Below are 17,615 nucleotides of genomic sequence, written 5' to 3' on the forward strand. Positions count from 1 at the left end.
TGCAGAACCAAAAAACAATGGAACTAGGAAGGAAGGTCAGCAAAGCTCAATTACAGCGGCATATACAAAATGTTCACCTGGATATCATCAGAATTCCTAAGGGCCTTCTACCCTGATGGCAACAACTTTGACGGGACATCACCATTCTTATGTTTGGTGCTTACCCTGCAATGTTGGACTGACCACAAAAGCTACAAAAACTAAGAGCCTTACTGTGCTTCCTCATGCTCTAGCCTCTGAGCTTCTTCAGAGACCTTTTCAACATCTTCCTCAACTTTCTTGCGAGTCTTCTCAACCTCTTCCAGCTCCTGGATCAGCCGCTCTTCTTCAAGTGTCAGTGCCTGAAGTTGTGCTTCAAGTTTTTCCTGGTTTTCCTCCTCCATTTGTTCCAAAATTTCCAAGCAGCGTCTAGGAAAACACCAGAACAAATTGTTGAGAATCAAAACAGTATACAATCTGTTTCTACTACTGTAGGACACTGGACTTCTCTTTGCAGATGTCCCCCCACTTTTGTGCCAGATGGGTTTAGTCTCCGACAGTATTCTTTCCCCTAAAAACTAAATGATCAATTGTAACTCAACTGGCAAGGACCCTTAGCACCCCTGTAAGTCCCTAGTAAATGGCACCCCTGGTACTTAGGGCATGGGTACTAAAGAGGGTGCCTGTGGGCTGCAGCACGTATTATGCCACCCAAAGGGACCCATATCACAAAAACTCATAGACTGCAATCACAGAATGCATGAAATGGTGCAAGCACGACATTGCACACACAGTCTGTGGAATGCCCAAACACACTGCCTGTCTTATATATATGTCTCCCGTACATCAGGCCTTAAGAGCCCTAAGGCAGGGTGTATGATAATACATGTGACGCCATATCTGCATGAGAGATATGCCCCTGAGATGTTTAGTTCTATTGCTAGATATTGCAAGTGAACAGGGCAACCATCTTAAGGTATGTACTGGACAGTGGTCATCACGAGTTACCCAGCTACATAATGACTTCACTGAAGCCTATGGTGCTTGGCATCAAACACATAATTTCAATAAATCCATACTGATGCCAGTATTGGATTTATTATGACATGCACCCAGAGGGCACCTTAGAGGTTCCTCCTGAAACTTACCAGTCCTCTAATGTGGTGGCTGACTGATGTCAACAAGCCTGCCACCTCAGGCAGGTTTCTGCCCCCCTGGAGGTCAGAGCCCGGACTCTCAGAGGTCAGAAACAATGTCTACTCCGGAAGTTGTTATCTCCTCCAGCAGGATGGCTAGTAAAACAGCATATCAAGGCCAAAGGCTTCAATGCCTCTGCTGCCTTTGTATTGCAGACCTGGCTTCCCCTAGACCTGGGGAATGTCACCCCATGTCATGACATCCACATGGCACCAATAGGCGAGTTGCACTACCAGGCTAGGCAAGCCACTAAGATGGGCTGACTGATATTCTCCGCAAAGAAAAGGTTTTACCAATCTCGTTTTTGGTGGAACTAGGAACTCTGGGACAGGGTTATACCCACTTCCCACGGGAAGTGATCATATAGGGGGTGTAGTCACCTCAGGGGTAGGTCAGTCATCAGCTACTATACTACACTTCTCTAAAAGTCCTTAAATTAATTATTTAGGTGGCCCACGGACACCAGATTAGTCTGTCTGACTAAGCAGGATAAAAAAAAGAGCTGACCAGTTCAAGAACTGTGGATCAGCTTGGACTTTTGGCACCAAACCCTGTCTACCTCCTGCTGCTGCGCCAACAATCGCCCAGATCTGAATCGTCCTCCAGCTGTGCATCTCCCAAAAGCCTCAGAGGGCTGCCACCACTTCTCCAACTAGCCAGTATCTCCCTTGGAGTGGAGGAGCCACTTCCCTGCAACCTGCCATGTCCGGTCCACTGATCTGCTAACCATCTTGTTCGCCAATGCAGGAGGCACACAGGAGGAGGTCACCGTGCTCCAGGAAGACAGACCCGTTTCCCCATCAAGTCTGGAGACACCAAGCCCACCAGTAGTCCCCCTGCACCATTCCCCGGGGTACCGGAACAGTTGGAAGCTTCAAGGCTTGTTTGTGTCTGGATCAGACAGCACTGCAGTTAAAGATGTCTGCTTAGATGTGTATTGTACATTTTCTAAAAATATCCAAGCTACACTAAACATGTCAACCTCAGAGGTTAGAGAAACGAGGAGCTCAACTTGACCCCTTACCTGCATCTTAGTTTGAAACCGTTATAGAACCTCTGTAATGCTTGCAAAATTCCAACTGGACCTAAACCAACCAAGGCACAACTCCAAGAATTGCTTGCTGAGTTTGATAAGGCCCAGGAAAGAGAAGAAAACGCTAACAATATGGAAGATAATCCAGTCAGTGAAGATAAGACTGGAAACAGTACTCATGGGAAAGAAAGGCTTTCCTTCCGACACTCCATAGGGAGGGAAAACAATAGGAAACTCTAACCTAAGACTGTGCCTGGAGGTAGGTCAGGCCCCTCCAGGCCGACAGAAGAACTAGTGGTTTAAGACTTAGGCCTGGAGAGACTAGCCAAAAGAGTAGCGCCCTCGAGGCCAAAATCCTAGCTATAGAAAAAGAAAGGGCTGAGTTAAGTCTAGCACCCATGAATGGTGGCAGCGACAAAACAAATAGGGAGAGAGAGAGAACCCATTAAATCAATCATTTGTAAAGCGCGCTACTCACCCGCTAGGGTCTCAAGGCGTTGATGGGTGGGGGGTTGGGGGGAAGAGGCGGGAATTGGAGTGGGAAGGGATTGCTACTGCTCGAATAGACAGGTCTTGAGGTGTTTCCTGAAGGGCAAGAGGTCCTGGGTTTGTCGTAGGTGGACAGGGAGGAAGTTCCAGGTCTTGGCGTCGAGGTGGGAAAAGGATCTGCCGCAGGCTATAGTTCGATGGATGCGAGGGCGAGGTTGGCGGAGTGGAGTTGGCGGATGGGAGTGTGGAAGGTGAGTCGCTCATTGAGGTAGGTGGGGCCCGTGTTGTGGAGAGCTTTGTGGGCGTGGGTGAGGAGTTTGAAGGTGATCCTCTTGTTGACGGTGAGCCAGTGTAGGTCTCTGAGGAGGGCTGAGATGTGATTGTGGCGTGGGATGTTAAGGATGAGGCGTGCGGAGGCGTTCTGTATACGTTGCAGTTTCTTTTGGAGCTTGGCCGTGGTACCCGCATAGAGCGCGTTGCCATAGTCCAGTCTTTTGCTGACGAGGGCATGGGTGACATTCCTTCTGGTTAATGGGGCTACATCTGAAGATCTTGTGAAGCATACGGAGGGTGCTGAAGCAGGAAAATGGCGTTGAATTGCTTGGTCATGGTGAGCAATGAGTCTAGGATGAAACCTAGATTGCGTGCGTGGGTGGTGGGTGTTGCTGCAGTTCCTAGAGTTGCTGGCCACCAGGAGTTGTCCCATGCGGAACGGTTGGAGCCGAGGATGATCTGTCTTGTCTGAATTCAGTTTGAGGCGGCTCTTCTCCATCCAGTTGGTGATGGCATGCAGACCATCATTTGTCTCTAAAATCGCTAAAGGGATTGTCCTCAAATATGTTGAGGGTGATGGCATTACGAAATGGTTTACTGCCTTTGAGAGGGCATGTAAAATGAGGGGGTTACACCAGAGACACTGGGTCTAACTACACTGGGAGCTTATCTCAGGAAAGTGCAGGAATAGACTCCTGATACTAGATGAGGAAAGTGCTGAGCCCTATGACCTCATGAAGGAGACCCTGATAGCGTGCTTTGGACTCACCTTTGTGGAGTACAGTATTAGGTTAAGGGAGACTCAAAAAACCTTGAGTCAGACCTGGGTAGATTTTGTTGACTTCTCAGTCAAAACACTAAGTGGCTGGTTAAAAGGTAACAAGGTGCAGGATTAATGTGAACTTTATAATTTGATTATGAAAGAACATATTTTGACAAACTGTACATCAGACAAGTTGCAACAGCATCTGGTAGATTCAGCTCTTACTACTCCCAGAGAACTGGCTAAGAAGGTTGATCAGTGCAAAAGGATAAGGATATGCAAAATGTCCCAGAGGTGTGATGGAGGTGTCAGTCCCGTAAAAGTTAAAGGGGGAGGTGGTAAGCCCACCAAAGAAGTTCCCTCTGAACCCCAGGTCCCTAAAAAAAATAAAATTACAAAAAAAAGAAGAGGCTAAACCATCTCTCCCCTACCAGCAAGCAGAAGCAGGGGGGACTCAGGACTTAAAACACAACCCACTGTCCAGAAACATTTTGACTGCCAGCAGTCGGGCCACCATAAAAGAAACCCTACTTGTCCAAAGAAGGTGGCTAGCACTGGGCTGTCCACTATACCATAGGGGAGGACAGCTCAGATGAAGAGGTCCTCATAGCATTTAATTGGCATTTAGATGGCAAAATTATGATTCCCGGAGGGTGGAAGCAAGCACTTCCACTCCATTTAGGTGAAAGGGATCCCTGTCACTGGCCTGAGGGACACATGGGCCAGTCACACCATAGTGGTGGACAGTTTAGTGTCCACAGATCAATATGTGGCAATTGAGACAAGAAAGGTAAGAGTATCCCCTGGAGAGGTCATAGTCAGGTCTGTAGCCTTAGTGCCCCTAGAAAGGAAGGTTACTTGTAGCTGGCATAATGTGGTCAGCTCTAGCCTTCCCTTCGACTATATCTTAGGCCAGTGGTTCCCAATCTGTGCGCCGCGGCTCGCTGGTGCGCCATCAAAACTAGCCAGGGGCGCCGCACACAGTTTGGGAACCACTGAGCTATTTATAGCCCTTGGGCCAGTTCGTACAAAATAAAACTACTCAGTTGTAGCAGCTCTTTTTTAATTTTGTCCTTGAGCGCCCTCTGGTGGTTAAACACAACTAAAGGGATTCCACATTTCACAATATTTAAACAGTTATGTTATAACTACATAAAAATGAGACCTGCCCATTTTACTAGGGTTACCGTCAACCAATATTTTCCCCTTACTAAAAAACCCTATGCATGCTGTAATTAAACAACTGTTACATTTTTATTTTTTACAGTTATATATAGAATTACAATACCTTCATTGGCGTCATCCCAATTCTTTTCAGGGAGAAAAATGGATGTACTCCCTAGGCCAGGCTTACATCCCCCACCCGCCAACAAAAAGTAACATAATGGGGAGCCGCAGCCAGTGGCCAATAGATCAAGGGAGCCGTGGGTCGAAAATGTTTGGGAACCACTGTCTTAGGCAATGACCTCCCAGAAAAGATGGTTACCCAGGGCACTCCCCTAACCACAGAACCCAGCCCAGTACCTACAGCCAGAAGACTGGGGTCTAAAAATAAAGAGAACAAGGAGGTGAAAGGGAAGCCATTCAAACTGTAATCCAGTGGGCTGAGGGCCTTCCGACCCAGCTGAAGTGAAGCCCAGAGCTGGCACTGGTAACGCTCCACTTGTTACCAAAGAAGTTCTGAGCAGTCAGCCAGCTGTGCAGAAAAAGAGTATTGTCCCTGCTCTGACAGAAGGGAGAGTGGAAGAAGGGTGTCTGCCACAGGATGTGATAGCCCCCACTCAAAACAGCAATAGGGGTTCCTAAAACCCACAGCTGCCTATAAAGCAGCCCTACACTGGTCAGTGGAGAGTGGAGAGTGTGGTTTTGGATACGGACAGCTGTCAGTAGCCTCTGCCGGGTGCTAGCCTTCATGTATTTGGCATGGGAGGCAGACTCCACAGCAAAAAAGGGTCCTCTGACCCTGTTGCCAGTTTCCTTACTTCTTCCTCGCGTGACACAAAAAAAAACTCCCCCAGATTTGCGCTGTTTCCTGGATATGTTGGCTTGAGGGGTGAGTAGGAAAATGGACTTCTCTTTGCAGATGTCCCCCCAATTTTGACCTCCATTTGAACTACTAGATGCTAGTTTTCGACTCTGACAGTGCACTAAAACCTGCTAACCATTCTCCAGTGTCACTGTTCTTCCCCTAAAAAACTAAATGACCAATTGTAACCCAATTGGCAAGGACTTTTGTTGTAAGCCCCTAGTAAATGGTACCCTTGGTACCTAGGGCATGGGTAATAAAGAGGGCCCCCTAAGGGGTGCAGCATGTATTATGCCACCGTAGGGGCCCACACAAAAGCACATGCAGACTGCCATGGCAGAACATGCGAAATGGTGCAAACCATTGTGAAAACACAACATTACACACACCTTGTCTGGCATACCGAAGCAGTTGCAAGCACCAAGGCTTGTGTGTGGCTGGACCGGACACCACCACCATTACTGATGACCTGTCCACCGAGGGATGACTGAACCGACGTGGCTGACCACGAGACTGGCCCAGTGGTTTATTTTTCTTCCCCCTCTGCAGGTCTAAACAATATCCACGAGCGCCTTCGACACTCAGGATCAGCCGAACAAAACCCTCTGCACCCAAACGTCCTGGCCCGGGTCTACAAAAATCAACAGGACCCTCACAAACTGAGACCCCTCTGACCTCCGCCCCAACTGGAAAATCCCAAACTTGTTCCCCTCTGCAGCCTTTTTCTAGGTGGTCCCCCCCCCTTCACCAACTATGCAGGGCGCAAGGCACCCAACCCATCCAGCACCTCTGCACCTGAACACCCCAGAGCAGGTAAAACCGAATTGCTGGTGGTTCTCATGACCGTGACCCTCTAGCACCTTAAAACCTAAAGGGAAACACCCAGATTCCTTTGAAAATACTTTTAATTCAGTAGATGTTCTTTCTGCCATTGACAAGTATAACAGTGTAAAAGTGCATTTTTGTGATGTACTTCCCACACTGTATAAAGAAATATTTTGAACAGTACTTACCTAATTCTGAAGATTTTTGGTGTCCAAAATTATATTAAAAGGGTTGTCTACAATTGGTCTCTAGTTTCTTGAGTGTGTGTCTCATTTATTGACTGTGTGTTCAACCAAGGCTTAGCAATAGCCAGCTTCCTACAACTACAATGGAACCTTACATACTTTAAACAGTTGCTTGTCGTACTCTTACTCTGTGGGCGTTTTCCCACATCCCCAATCCAAGCTGCAGTGCTAGAAAACACATTTATTAAAAGAGCAGTCATGGCTAAAACAAACTATGCTAAATAATTTTTATAAGAAAAATTATTTTGAAGACACACATTTTAGAGTTTAGCACAAATGGTTACATATTGGTCATCCTAGTTCTGCATCTTAGAGACCTTTAGAGAAATCACAAATGTTAAAATAATTCCCTGCAGCAGTCAAGCCTCCTGCATGCAGTGGGTGCTTATTTGAAAGTGTGGAACTTTTAATGAAGGTCCTATAATGTAGAACTATCGAACAAAAGTTATGCCATACAAGAGGACCTTACAGCACAAAAAAAAAAAAAACACAGCCCCATGCACACACATTAGATCTTCCTACCCCCTTTTCAAATGTATGTCCTACAAAGACAAAACAGAACATTTGTGTTGCATGCTGTTACACATCAGTACTTCTAAGCAGAAATCCAGAGCATTTGGTTCGAGCTTATCTTTACAGCTACTGGCTAAGGCAGTTCTCAAAGAGGTGCATGTCATCTGCCCATGTGTAAACTGTAAACTTCGTACTTGTATAGCGCACTACTCACCCGTTAGGGTCTCAAGGCGCTGTACGCATACCGCTGTGGAACCCCTCCTGGCTTTTCCCTGTGAGGTGCCCACTCCTGGGCAACCTCCAAGGTGAAGCCAGGCATCCCAGCGCTGTTGGGGCCGTTGTGGAGATTAAGCAAGCTATTGCCCAGAGTTACAGAGTGGGACCCATGTATTAGATTAGGCACTGATGCGAGAATTATCAGGTCCGAGGAAATTGAGCTCAAGACCCGCCGAGGTGGGAATTGAACCCTGGTCCCAGGCCAGATTTCTGCATCAGGGTCTGCCACTCTAACCATTGAGCCACACTTCTGAGGTGTCACTCCTGAGGTGTCACTCCTGAGGTGGAAAAAATAATCAAAGCATAGCCACTTTTGGTAAGGGTGCTGCTTCCCTCCCAACCCTGGTTATGAGGTGACTTATAGTGATGGTACCACATTTGCAATCAAAGACACAGGCCTTTTTACCTATATCCCTGTGAAGAGACTGTAAACCAGTTATCCCCTAAAAAAAAAGTCTGCTCAGTCTCCATAACTGGTGTCCATACGTTAACATGCCTGGACAAGTTCAAAGGATTTTGGTGCTGTTGTACGTAGTGTTGGTGGGGAGGGTGGCGAGTAGGAGGTAATACTCTACTAGTTGAAACTAGGGGTGGGAGGAACTCACGGAGTTGTACTCTGTGGAATTCCGCAGAGTTTCATATAAACTCTGCTTGTTTCCAATGAGTTCCGCCCACCCCTTGTTTGTGACAGTGTGGTGTTGTTTTCCCCTTCACATGCATCTCGAAGGACATATGCTGACTTACTTCTGCATGTTTCACCTTTCAAAAGGAATGTGAGCGAGAATAAAAATAGAAAGCATCTCTCCTGCTTTTTAGGTGTGCCACAGGTGGAACAATCGACCTCAAAGAGGGCACTTGTCAGAGTTACACCATGTGCTAATATTTAATTTATTTTGGCATAGAAATGGACAGTTCGTTTCCTTCCTTCCCAACCTCTTTTTCCTAACCAGTGAACAGTAATATTTTTCAGCAATGGAGGACAGTAAAAATAAACAATGGAGTGCTGCATGCAGCAATGAACCATCCAAGTGCCCAGAATATGTCCATTTAGTCTAAGAAGGTTATGTGCCAGCTCTGTAAACCAATGCTGTGTGGCCTGTTCAAGTAATGACGGAGCACTGATGGCAGCTGCCTGAGCGAAAATGCTGCAGAATATATTACTCTCTTGAATTCTCTTTGATACGCTGCATGCTTCTGTGTAAAACAGGTAGGGTCGGAAGGTTGGTCAGCAGAGGCATAATGTAACCAATGGAATCCTCAGCCTTCTGCGGAGATGCATTTAATAGATATGTGTAGTATCACAAAAGAAAGAGGGAGAAAAGCAGCGCATGATAATCATCATCTTATCCAGGTTGCACTTCCGTTTCCTTGAGCTGTAAACAATAGGTGTCACTATTGCCTAATACTATCAAAATCGATTAGACGACATCAGAAGGATGATCGAATGAGTAGGCCCTAGCAGGGTTCACCCCGCAACCTTGAGGTCACTGCACTGTTATTCCTCCAGCCTTTCTATCAATGGATAGCACTCAATTGTGACAGAAGGCACGGCGAATGTCTATCAATTCACCAAAATGGCCAGAGCATTTATAATTCATAACGCTTCAGCATGGTTGTGGAAACTGGAAAGTGCCACGTTCGCCTCTGTGGGGAACACCCAACTATATAGTACAGCTGCATTAACACTCGGACAGAGGGATGAGTAATAATGCTGCTGATTCTTCCTCAGGTGATGCATTTGAAGTTCAATATTTTCATAACTGCAATGGCAGTTTGCCTTTGGTCTTTTGGTGCTGCAGGATGCCTCCAACTTTCGGTTTCGAGCTAGATTGGTTTCAAACACTTTATTCACATTTGATACCGTAGTTTTAAGTGATATTTCATTCCTAAACCCGGTCACTCAGCTGCAACAAGTACTCTGCATCCATAAACTTCAGAGTTTAACAACGCCATATGCAGTGATGGGCACATTACCACCCACTGCAGCACAATTACAGTGGCCTTCACGATGGCTCGATACATGCACTAATGCAGAAAGGGAGTTGGTGTGTGCGAGACTGGGTGCGGCACCTGCTTACGTCTGGTTATCGAATCCCACACACACACCGCCTAGGGAAACCACCTTAATGAAGACTGCCCGCACTTGCTGGGGCCGATGTATCCGACGCACCGCTGGTGGTCCTCCATATTCCACGTTGATGCTCAAGCGCAACTGCCAGGTGGTCAGGCACTGTTTAGGACTAAAGAATTAGCCCCCTGGGTGAAGGCAGGGATAACATCACTGGGGGATCTCTTTAAGGGTGGAACCATTCTGCCATATACGGACATTGTGGAATTCAATCCTTTTGGGCCGGGACACTTTCTAATTTATTGTGCTGTTAATAGGCTACTCTGGGACGCCTGGAGCACAGATGCCGTGGAACCCTCCCAATCACCAATATTACACACATTACTGCCAGGCATCGGTCGTAAACGAGCCACATCATTGTTATATGCAGCCTTGACAGCTGGCAGCGGGGAACCCATAGGGGAAGCCCGAGCCAGATGTAACGCTGATCTCCTACATTCCGTGCCACTATCGAAATAGTCAAATACTCTAGAAAAGGTGAAACTGTTTCCTGTTACACCCAGTTCAACTACATCCATCAAGTTTATTTATCTCCGCATTGAATTAAGCGTATGCTCCCCTCCTCTGTCCCTGGGTGCCAGAGATGTGGTCTGATTGAGGCACAATTCTACCATATAATCTGGGAATGCCCCCCACCACCACCACCAATTGAACACGTGGCTCGCTACCCAAAAATCTGAAATAACAGCACACACTGAGCCCTACCCCGGAATCCTGCCAACTAAGGATCCGCCAATGGGCCAGGAAAGACAAGGACCTTCGCAGATTTGTAGATTTGACATTTACAATATTCAAGTGGCAAACAGCCATGCAATGGGAGGTGCCCAGTGCACCAGACACTTCTCAGTGGCTTGCAGTATTGCAATGGGCCAAAGCAAAGCGTATTGAGCATGATGAGAGATAGAGGCCAACTGTGCACAGGGTACGGAATTTGGGGCGTTTTCATCGTACGCACTGAGGTTAAAAATGATCAACGCCCACCATGAAGTAATAATCACTATCAACATTTTTATGATACGTCCCTACAATTACAGGTGCAGATGTTACAAAATCTGCCCACCGGGTTGACACATGATACAGTTAAACACAGATCTCAAAGTAGATCGAAGCACAGTGAGCGCCAATAGGCGGAGGTGGAGATCATCATCAGATCACTGTAGACACTACAACTCACTACTGACTTTTTCCCCTTTTCCTTCTGTTGGGCCATCCACACACTTTGGTACTGACACTATAATAGTTTGCACCATGTAGATACTTATGCCTTTTCTTGAACAATGCATTGTTGTTCCCCTTCACTTATCCTCAGCATATATTTGAAACATGCAGAAATGCCTTGTACTATGCTATAGTGCCCTTGCACATACATTGCTCCTATGTTTTACGTACAAGATGTTTTCCCTCTCTGAACTATTTCCTATGTATCCATTTGTGCTATACCCCACCGATGTCACTGTTACTATGTTACAAATCAATAAAACAGATAAAAAAAAATACCACCCACTGCCCACAAAATACAATAGCGCTCCAAATAGTAGCTTCTCCTCCACCCCCCCCCCCCCTCCCCGCCAATAACCTTTCTCAGCCATCACTCACATCTCCTCATGGTCCATTTCAGGCCCAGGTTGGTCTGCAGCACGTCCTGCAGCCCATGAGCTGTGCTTACGCTTACGGCCAGAGCTAACTCAGCCTTCGGGTTGAGAGCTTTCACGGCAGACCTGGCTAAATTAGGGGTTTGCCAGGCTGGTTCCTTAAAGCAGGGTAATGTGTGGCCACCAACATGCCGCCTCTGAGTCGGAAGGAAAAGGAGCAGCAAAGCATGCAGCAGCCGTTTCCAGAACAGTCTAACGTGCTGCGCATCCCCCCATTGGCCGCAAAGGTTTCAGCTCTGTGATACCACTATGTACTATTCAGTAGCACATTTGTATTCAGCAATAAAGTGCACTGGGTGTAGCCATACTAGGTGCTGAAAACAACTCGGGCGCTGGTAAATTCCACTACGTGCCGGTTGGAGGAGTTATGGGCAAAACTCTGCTGCTGAGTGAAGTTTACAGCCTAGCCCTAGTTGAAAGATGGGCCAGGACAAGCACACGCATTGCCCATTTTCTTTGTTACAGCAGCTCTCTTGAAAAGGGCACAGGTAGGAGACCAATAAACATCACACCCACTCAAACTGGTCTCCGTGTGGACACCAGGCAGGGAGCCCCTGAAATATAGCCAGTAACATCAGGAAGATGCTCTCCGAGGACTAGAGGAAACCTTCTGGCCTACAGGCTATACAGTTGGCTGAGGAAGCTAACCTTGGACACCTACGGAGTATAAACAGTGCCTTCCACTGCCTATGCTTTGTTCATCAAATTGACCCAACACTGAAGAATTCTGTGTAGTGGTACTACAGAGGAGAGCAGAAGAGCCAAGACGGGAACCTCTGTATGGTTGCTTTATACTTACAGAGTAGTATTAAGTCTGGGGAAGCCTGTGAAACCATGCTGATGCTTGACATGAGGAGAGAAGGCCTATCTGCCTATATGAGTCCTGCATTACACCACCTATGACAAGTGACCTGATCCACAGTAAGACAATACAAGACACAGCTGACAGAATGGGCCTGCGAGAACAAAACATTGCAGACTGATACTACAATGAGCCTGGGGGTGTGGCTAAGCGCCAACCAAGCTGGCCACCATTTAGCGGAGGTCCGTAACTGACTCCCAAATCCCCCAAAAATCTGTCCATTAATCCGTACTGCACGCCGACATCGGTGTCATGTGAGTTACTGGAGCGATGAGGTGCCCGATCGAGGGATTCCCAGGAGCCGGGGACCTTCAAAAACCCGCGGACAGTTGTGTGCTGCCTGCGGAGGGCGGCGTGGCCACCCAGGTCAAAGGAGCTGGGGAGCCCCGTGGCAGTCTGCCTGCTGCGGGAGTGGGTGCTGACGTGCGGAACGGGGGCTGCCATCTACCCCCCATCTCTCGTAGCTGGTGGAGAGGGGCTGTGAGAGCAGTGAGTGGCTGGAGGCGGACAATGGGCCGGGGATGGAGGAGTCACAGGCTGTGGCTGGATCCAAGCTTGGAGGCAAGGTACCCTTCCTCCCCACCCCACCCACCCTAGCGGAGACTATGCGGACTGTCCCCAGGCCCGGTTTACGGATGTTGGTTGTTCCTGGCAGGGCCAGAGCCTGGGGTCATGATTGCCTGACGGACCTGGAGTGGTGGTGAAGGACGTGGACTCGGCAGAGGAGCAGGTGAGAGACAAGAGGCCCATGCACAGCAGCCAGACTTGCTATCTAGCCCCAAGGAGGGCGGCTGGGCACCCTGGACGCAGGGCACGGCTACCGAGCGGGCGGGGTGGTGTCGAGGCCTGGGGATGGTATTTAATTTCCGGGACACGGATGCAATCCTGCAGGCTGCTAGATTCCGAGGTGACCTCCAATACGAAAAACGCCACCATCGGTTCTTTCCGCTCAAAGTTCAACAACAAAGACAAGGCTTCCAGGATGTCAAAAAAGCACTGCAGGAGCGCGATCCTAAATATATTTTCAGTGCATCTGCGGGTGATCGCAGAGGGCAAATAATGGCACAATAGATAGCTGAATCTGGTATGAGACTGCCATAGCGATTGCTGAGTCTCGATGACAAATGTATTCTTTACCTTGCATGGAGAATGGCAGGATGCTGGGAAACCCAGTTTTCACGACTGGACAAACCTCATGTTGGTGCTGCCCCATAGGGAACCGGTGGCAGCCCCTCAAATACTTTGAGGGAGGTCTGGCTAATACTCCAAAGTCCGACTAGATCGGACAGGCGCTGCAGGACAGAGATTTTTGGGGGATATGAGTTGATCACTTTTGATAGCAAGTCCACCGACGAACGAGTTACTTACCTTCGGTAACGACTTTTCTGGTGGATACATTAGCTACCTGTGGATTCCTCACCTCATGAATACTCCCATGGCGCCAGCATTCGACGGAAATCTTCTTACTAGTCTCTGCACGTCGACGAGGACGTCACTGTCTCGCACGCGACGCCGTCTGACGTCATACAGGCAATAAGAGGTCCTCGACGACGTGCGGACGTCAGTACCAATCATTTTTTACGTGCATGAGAACAACCAGGCAATGCAATGAAAGAACAAAGCAACATCCATTATATTGTAAAAATACACCACATTGTATGAATAACTGTAAATCTTTTTATGTACATATATATATATATATATATAAAACTCTCTCTTTTAAAATATATACACACACCAAGTATATACATAAAGATATATACACATATACCTATATATATATAAATATATTATATATATACATCTATTGCACCCTCAAAGATCAAGAGGAGCGCACTCAAGGATTACTTGGCAAGACCATAAAGGCAACGGGGAGGCGGGTGGGACCGTGAGGAATCCACAGGTAGCTAATGTATCCACCAGAAAAGTCGTTACCGAAGGTAAGTAACTCGTTCTTCTGATGGATACAACTACCTGTGGATTCCTCACCTCATGAATAGAGTCCCAAAGCAGTACCACGCCCGGCGGTGGGTGCCTAAATGGTCAAACCAAGAAATCCTGCAGCACTGACCGTGCAAAATGGCCGTCCCTTCTAACCTCAGAATCTAAACAGTAATGTTTTGCAAAAGTGTGAAGGGACGACCAAGTTGCGGCCTTGCAGATGTCGACCACAGGAACACCTCTGGCTAAGGCCGAAGTGGCCGACTTAGCTCTGGTGGAATGAGCTCTAATGCCCTCAGGAGGATCCTTCTTTGCCAAAGAGTAACATATTTTAATGCAAAGAACAACCCACCTGGATAGTGTTCTCTTGTGGACTGCCTTTCCTCTTCTCTTGCCCACGTATCCAATAAACAGCTGATCCTCCAGCCTGAAATCCTTTGTTCTATCGATAAAGAAGCTCAACGCTCTCTTTGGGTCCAAACGGTGCAGTCTTTCTTCCTCTTTGGAAGGATGAGGCGGAGGATAGAACGTGGACAAAGTAATTGCCTGAGCCAAATGGAAGGGTGAAACAACCTTCGGGAGGAAAGCAGCCTTGGTCCTCAACACCACCTTATCCCCATAAAAAGTTGTATAAGGGGGTTTTACTGATAAGGCCTGCAACTCACTCACTCTCCTTGCTGATGTTATAGCTATCAGGAAGACTGTTTTTAAAACCAAATACCTCAAGGGGCAAGAATGCATAGGTTCAAAAGGGGACCCCATAAGGAAAGTCAGGACTAAGGACAAATCCCATTGCGGCATAACGAATGGCTTTGGAGGATATTGATTTAGAAGACCTTTCAAGAATCTGATAACAATAGGGGATTTAAATAAAGATGGTTGGTCTGGAAGACATATGAAGGCTGACAAGGCCGATAAATAACCTTTAATGGTAGCCACTGCACAACCTTTCTGCGCCAGAGATAGAGCAAAAGACAAAACGTCCGATAGATGAGCTTGTAAAGGATCAATCTGCCTCTCTCCACACCACGCAACAAATTTAGACCACCTATTAGCGTAGATAGATTTAGTGGAGTGTCGCCTGGCCGCTAATATAACATCCACTACCTCAGGCGGGAGAGAGAAGGAACTCAGGTTGCCCCGTTCAATCTCCAGGCATGTAGGTGCAGACTCTGGAGGTTGGGGTGTAGAACCTGCCCCTGCGACTGCGAGAGGAGGTCTGCCCTGAAAGGGAGACGGAGCGGTGGGCACGTTGAGAGATGGAGAAGGTCGGAGTACCACACCCTCCTTGGCCAATCCGGAGCTATTAAGATTACTAGAGCCCGGTCTTGGCGAATCATCCTCAATACTCGAGGAATCAAGGGTATGGGAGGAAACGCGTAAAGCAACTGGCCGCACCAGGTCATTTGAAACGCGTCCCCCAACGCTTCCTGCATCGGATACTGAAGGCTGCAGAACAACGGACAATGCGCGTTCTCTCGAGTGGCGAACAGATCTACCCGAGGAAACCCCCACTTCTGGAAGATTAAACAGACTTGATCTGGATGGAGACGCCACTCGTGGTCTGCCGAGAAGTGGCGACTGAGACTGTCCGCACGCACGTTCAAGACTCCGGCCAGATGGTTTGCTATCAAGCAAATCCGATGGTCCTTTGCCCAGGACCATAGTCGAAGAGCTTCTCTGCAGAGAAGGTACGACCCCACTCCTCCCTGCTTGTTTATGTACCACATCGTGGTAGTATTGTCCGTTAGGACCTGTACCGACTGACCACGAAGGGAAGGGAGGAAGGCCTTGAGAGCCAGACGTACAGCCCGTAACTCTAACAGATTGATGTGAAAAATCTGTTCCTCTGGAGACCAAAGACCTTTGATCTCCAGATCCCCCAGATGAGCTCCCCACCCTAGAGTGGAAGCATCCGTTATGACTGTGGCCACTGGTGGCGACTGCTGGAACGGTTTTCCTTGTGAAAGATTGTTGCTTGCAATCCACCACTTCAAATCCACAGCAGCATCTCTGGAGATCTTGACAGTACCCTCTAGATCCCCTCTGTGTTGAGACCACTGCCTTCGGAGGCACCACTGAAGAGCCCTCATGTGCCAGCGAGCATGCGTGACCAACAGAATGCAGGAGGCAAAAAGACCGAGCAGACGAAGGACCTTGAGGACTGGAACTACCGCTCCATTTCGAAACATTGGAACCAAATCCTGAATATCTTGAATCCGCTGAGGCGGAGGAAAGGCCCGACCCAATGTCGTATCCAGTACTGCCCCTATGAACAGGAGGCGCTGAGAGGGCTCCAGGTGAGATTTGGGCTCGTTCACCGAAAAGCCCAGGTCGAACAACAACTGGGTTGTTGACTGCAGATGACGCAACACAAGCTCCGGGGACTTGGCTTTGATCAACCAATCGTCCAAGTAAGGGAATACTGCTATCCCCTTCCTTCTGAGCTCTGCCGCAACCACCGACATCACCTTCGTGAAGACTCGAGGTGCTGAAGTAAGACCAAACGGAAGGACCGCAAACTGGTAGTGTTGCGATCCCACCACAAACCGGAGATACTTCCTGTGTGACTTGAGTATCGGGATATGAAAGTAAGCATCCTGCAAGTCGACAGACACCATCCAGTCTTCCATGTTCAACGCCAAAAGCACCTGTGCTAGGGTCAGCATCTTGAACTTTTCCTGCTTGAGGAACCAATTCAAGATCCTCAGGTCCAGAATTGGTCTCAAACGACCATCCTTCTTGGGAATCAGGAAATACCTTGAGTAAACTCCTTGACCCCTTTCCTGCTCCGGGACCAACTCCACCGCGCCCTTTAAAAGGAGGACTTCTACCTCCTGTTCTAGCAACAGGAGGTGTTCTTGTGAACAATACGAAGGGCGGGGCGGGATGAGGGGCGGAAACTCCCGAAAGGGAAGGGTGTAGCCTTTTCCCACAACACTGAGAACCCAAGTGTCCGACGTAACAGTCTCCCATTTGGTGAGAAAATGCTGTAATCTTCCCCCTACAGGAGAGGAGTGAGTGGGAAATGGTGGAAGCCTAAGGCTGCTTCCCCTGCTGCACCCCGCCAGAGGATGAGGAAGAGGCAGAGTGCTGCTGAGAGGCTCCCCTGGTGCGGACCCTACCCCTCCCCCTAAAAGATCTATAGGGATGGGAAGAGGCAGGTTGCTGATATCTTCCCCGAAAGGAAGAGGAGGAAGAGCCACGCCCAAATCCACGAAACCTCCTGAAGAATCTGGAAGAGGCCGTGGAAGAAGGAGCTTGGAGTCCCAACGACTTAGCCGTGGCCCTGCTCTCCTTAAAACGTTCCAAGGCCGAATCCGCCTTAGCCCCAAACAGTTTGTCCCCATCAAACGGGAGATCCAACAATGTGGACTGTACATCCGCCGAAAAGCCCGAGTTACGGAGCCAGG

The 17,615-nt window shown here is 48.2% G+C and overlaps 1 protein-coding gene across 1 annotated transcript in view; it reads right to left on the reverse strand.

Moving 5' to 3' along the window:
• BECN1 (beclin 1) overlaps positions 1-17,615 on the reverse strand; it is a 108,488-nt gene that overhangs the window by 46,137 nt on the left and 44,736 nt on the right. The window contains exon 7 of the mRNA XM_069237732.1: positions 214-408. Coding sequence (XP_069093833.1) covers positions 214-408 — 195 coding nt within the window. The remainder of the gene's footprint in view (positions 1-213; positions 409-17,615) is intronic.

Source organism: Pleurodeles waltl, chromosome 6 (assembly GCF_031143425.1).
Source record: "Pleurodeles waltl isolate 20211129_DDA chromosome 6, aPleWal1.hap1.20221129, whole genome shotgun sequence".
Taxonomy (NCBI): domain Eukaryota; kingdom Metazoa; phylum Chordata; class Amphibia; order Caudata; family Salamandridae; genus Pleurodeles; species Pleurodeles waltl.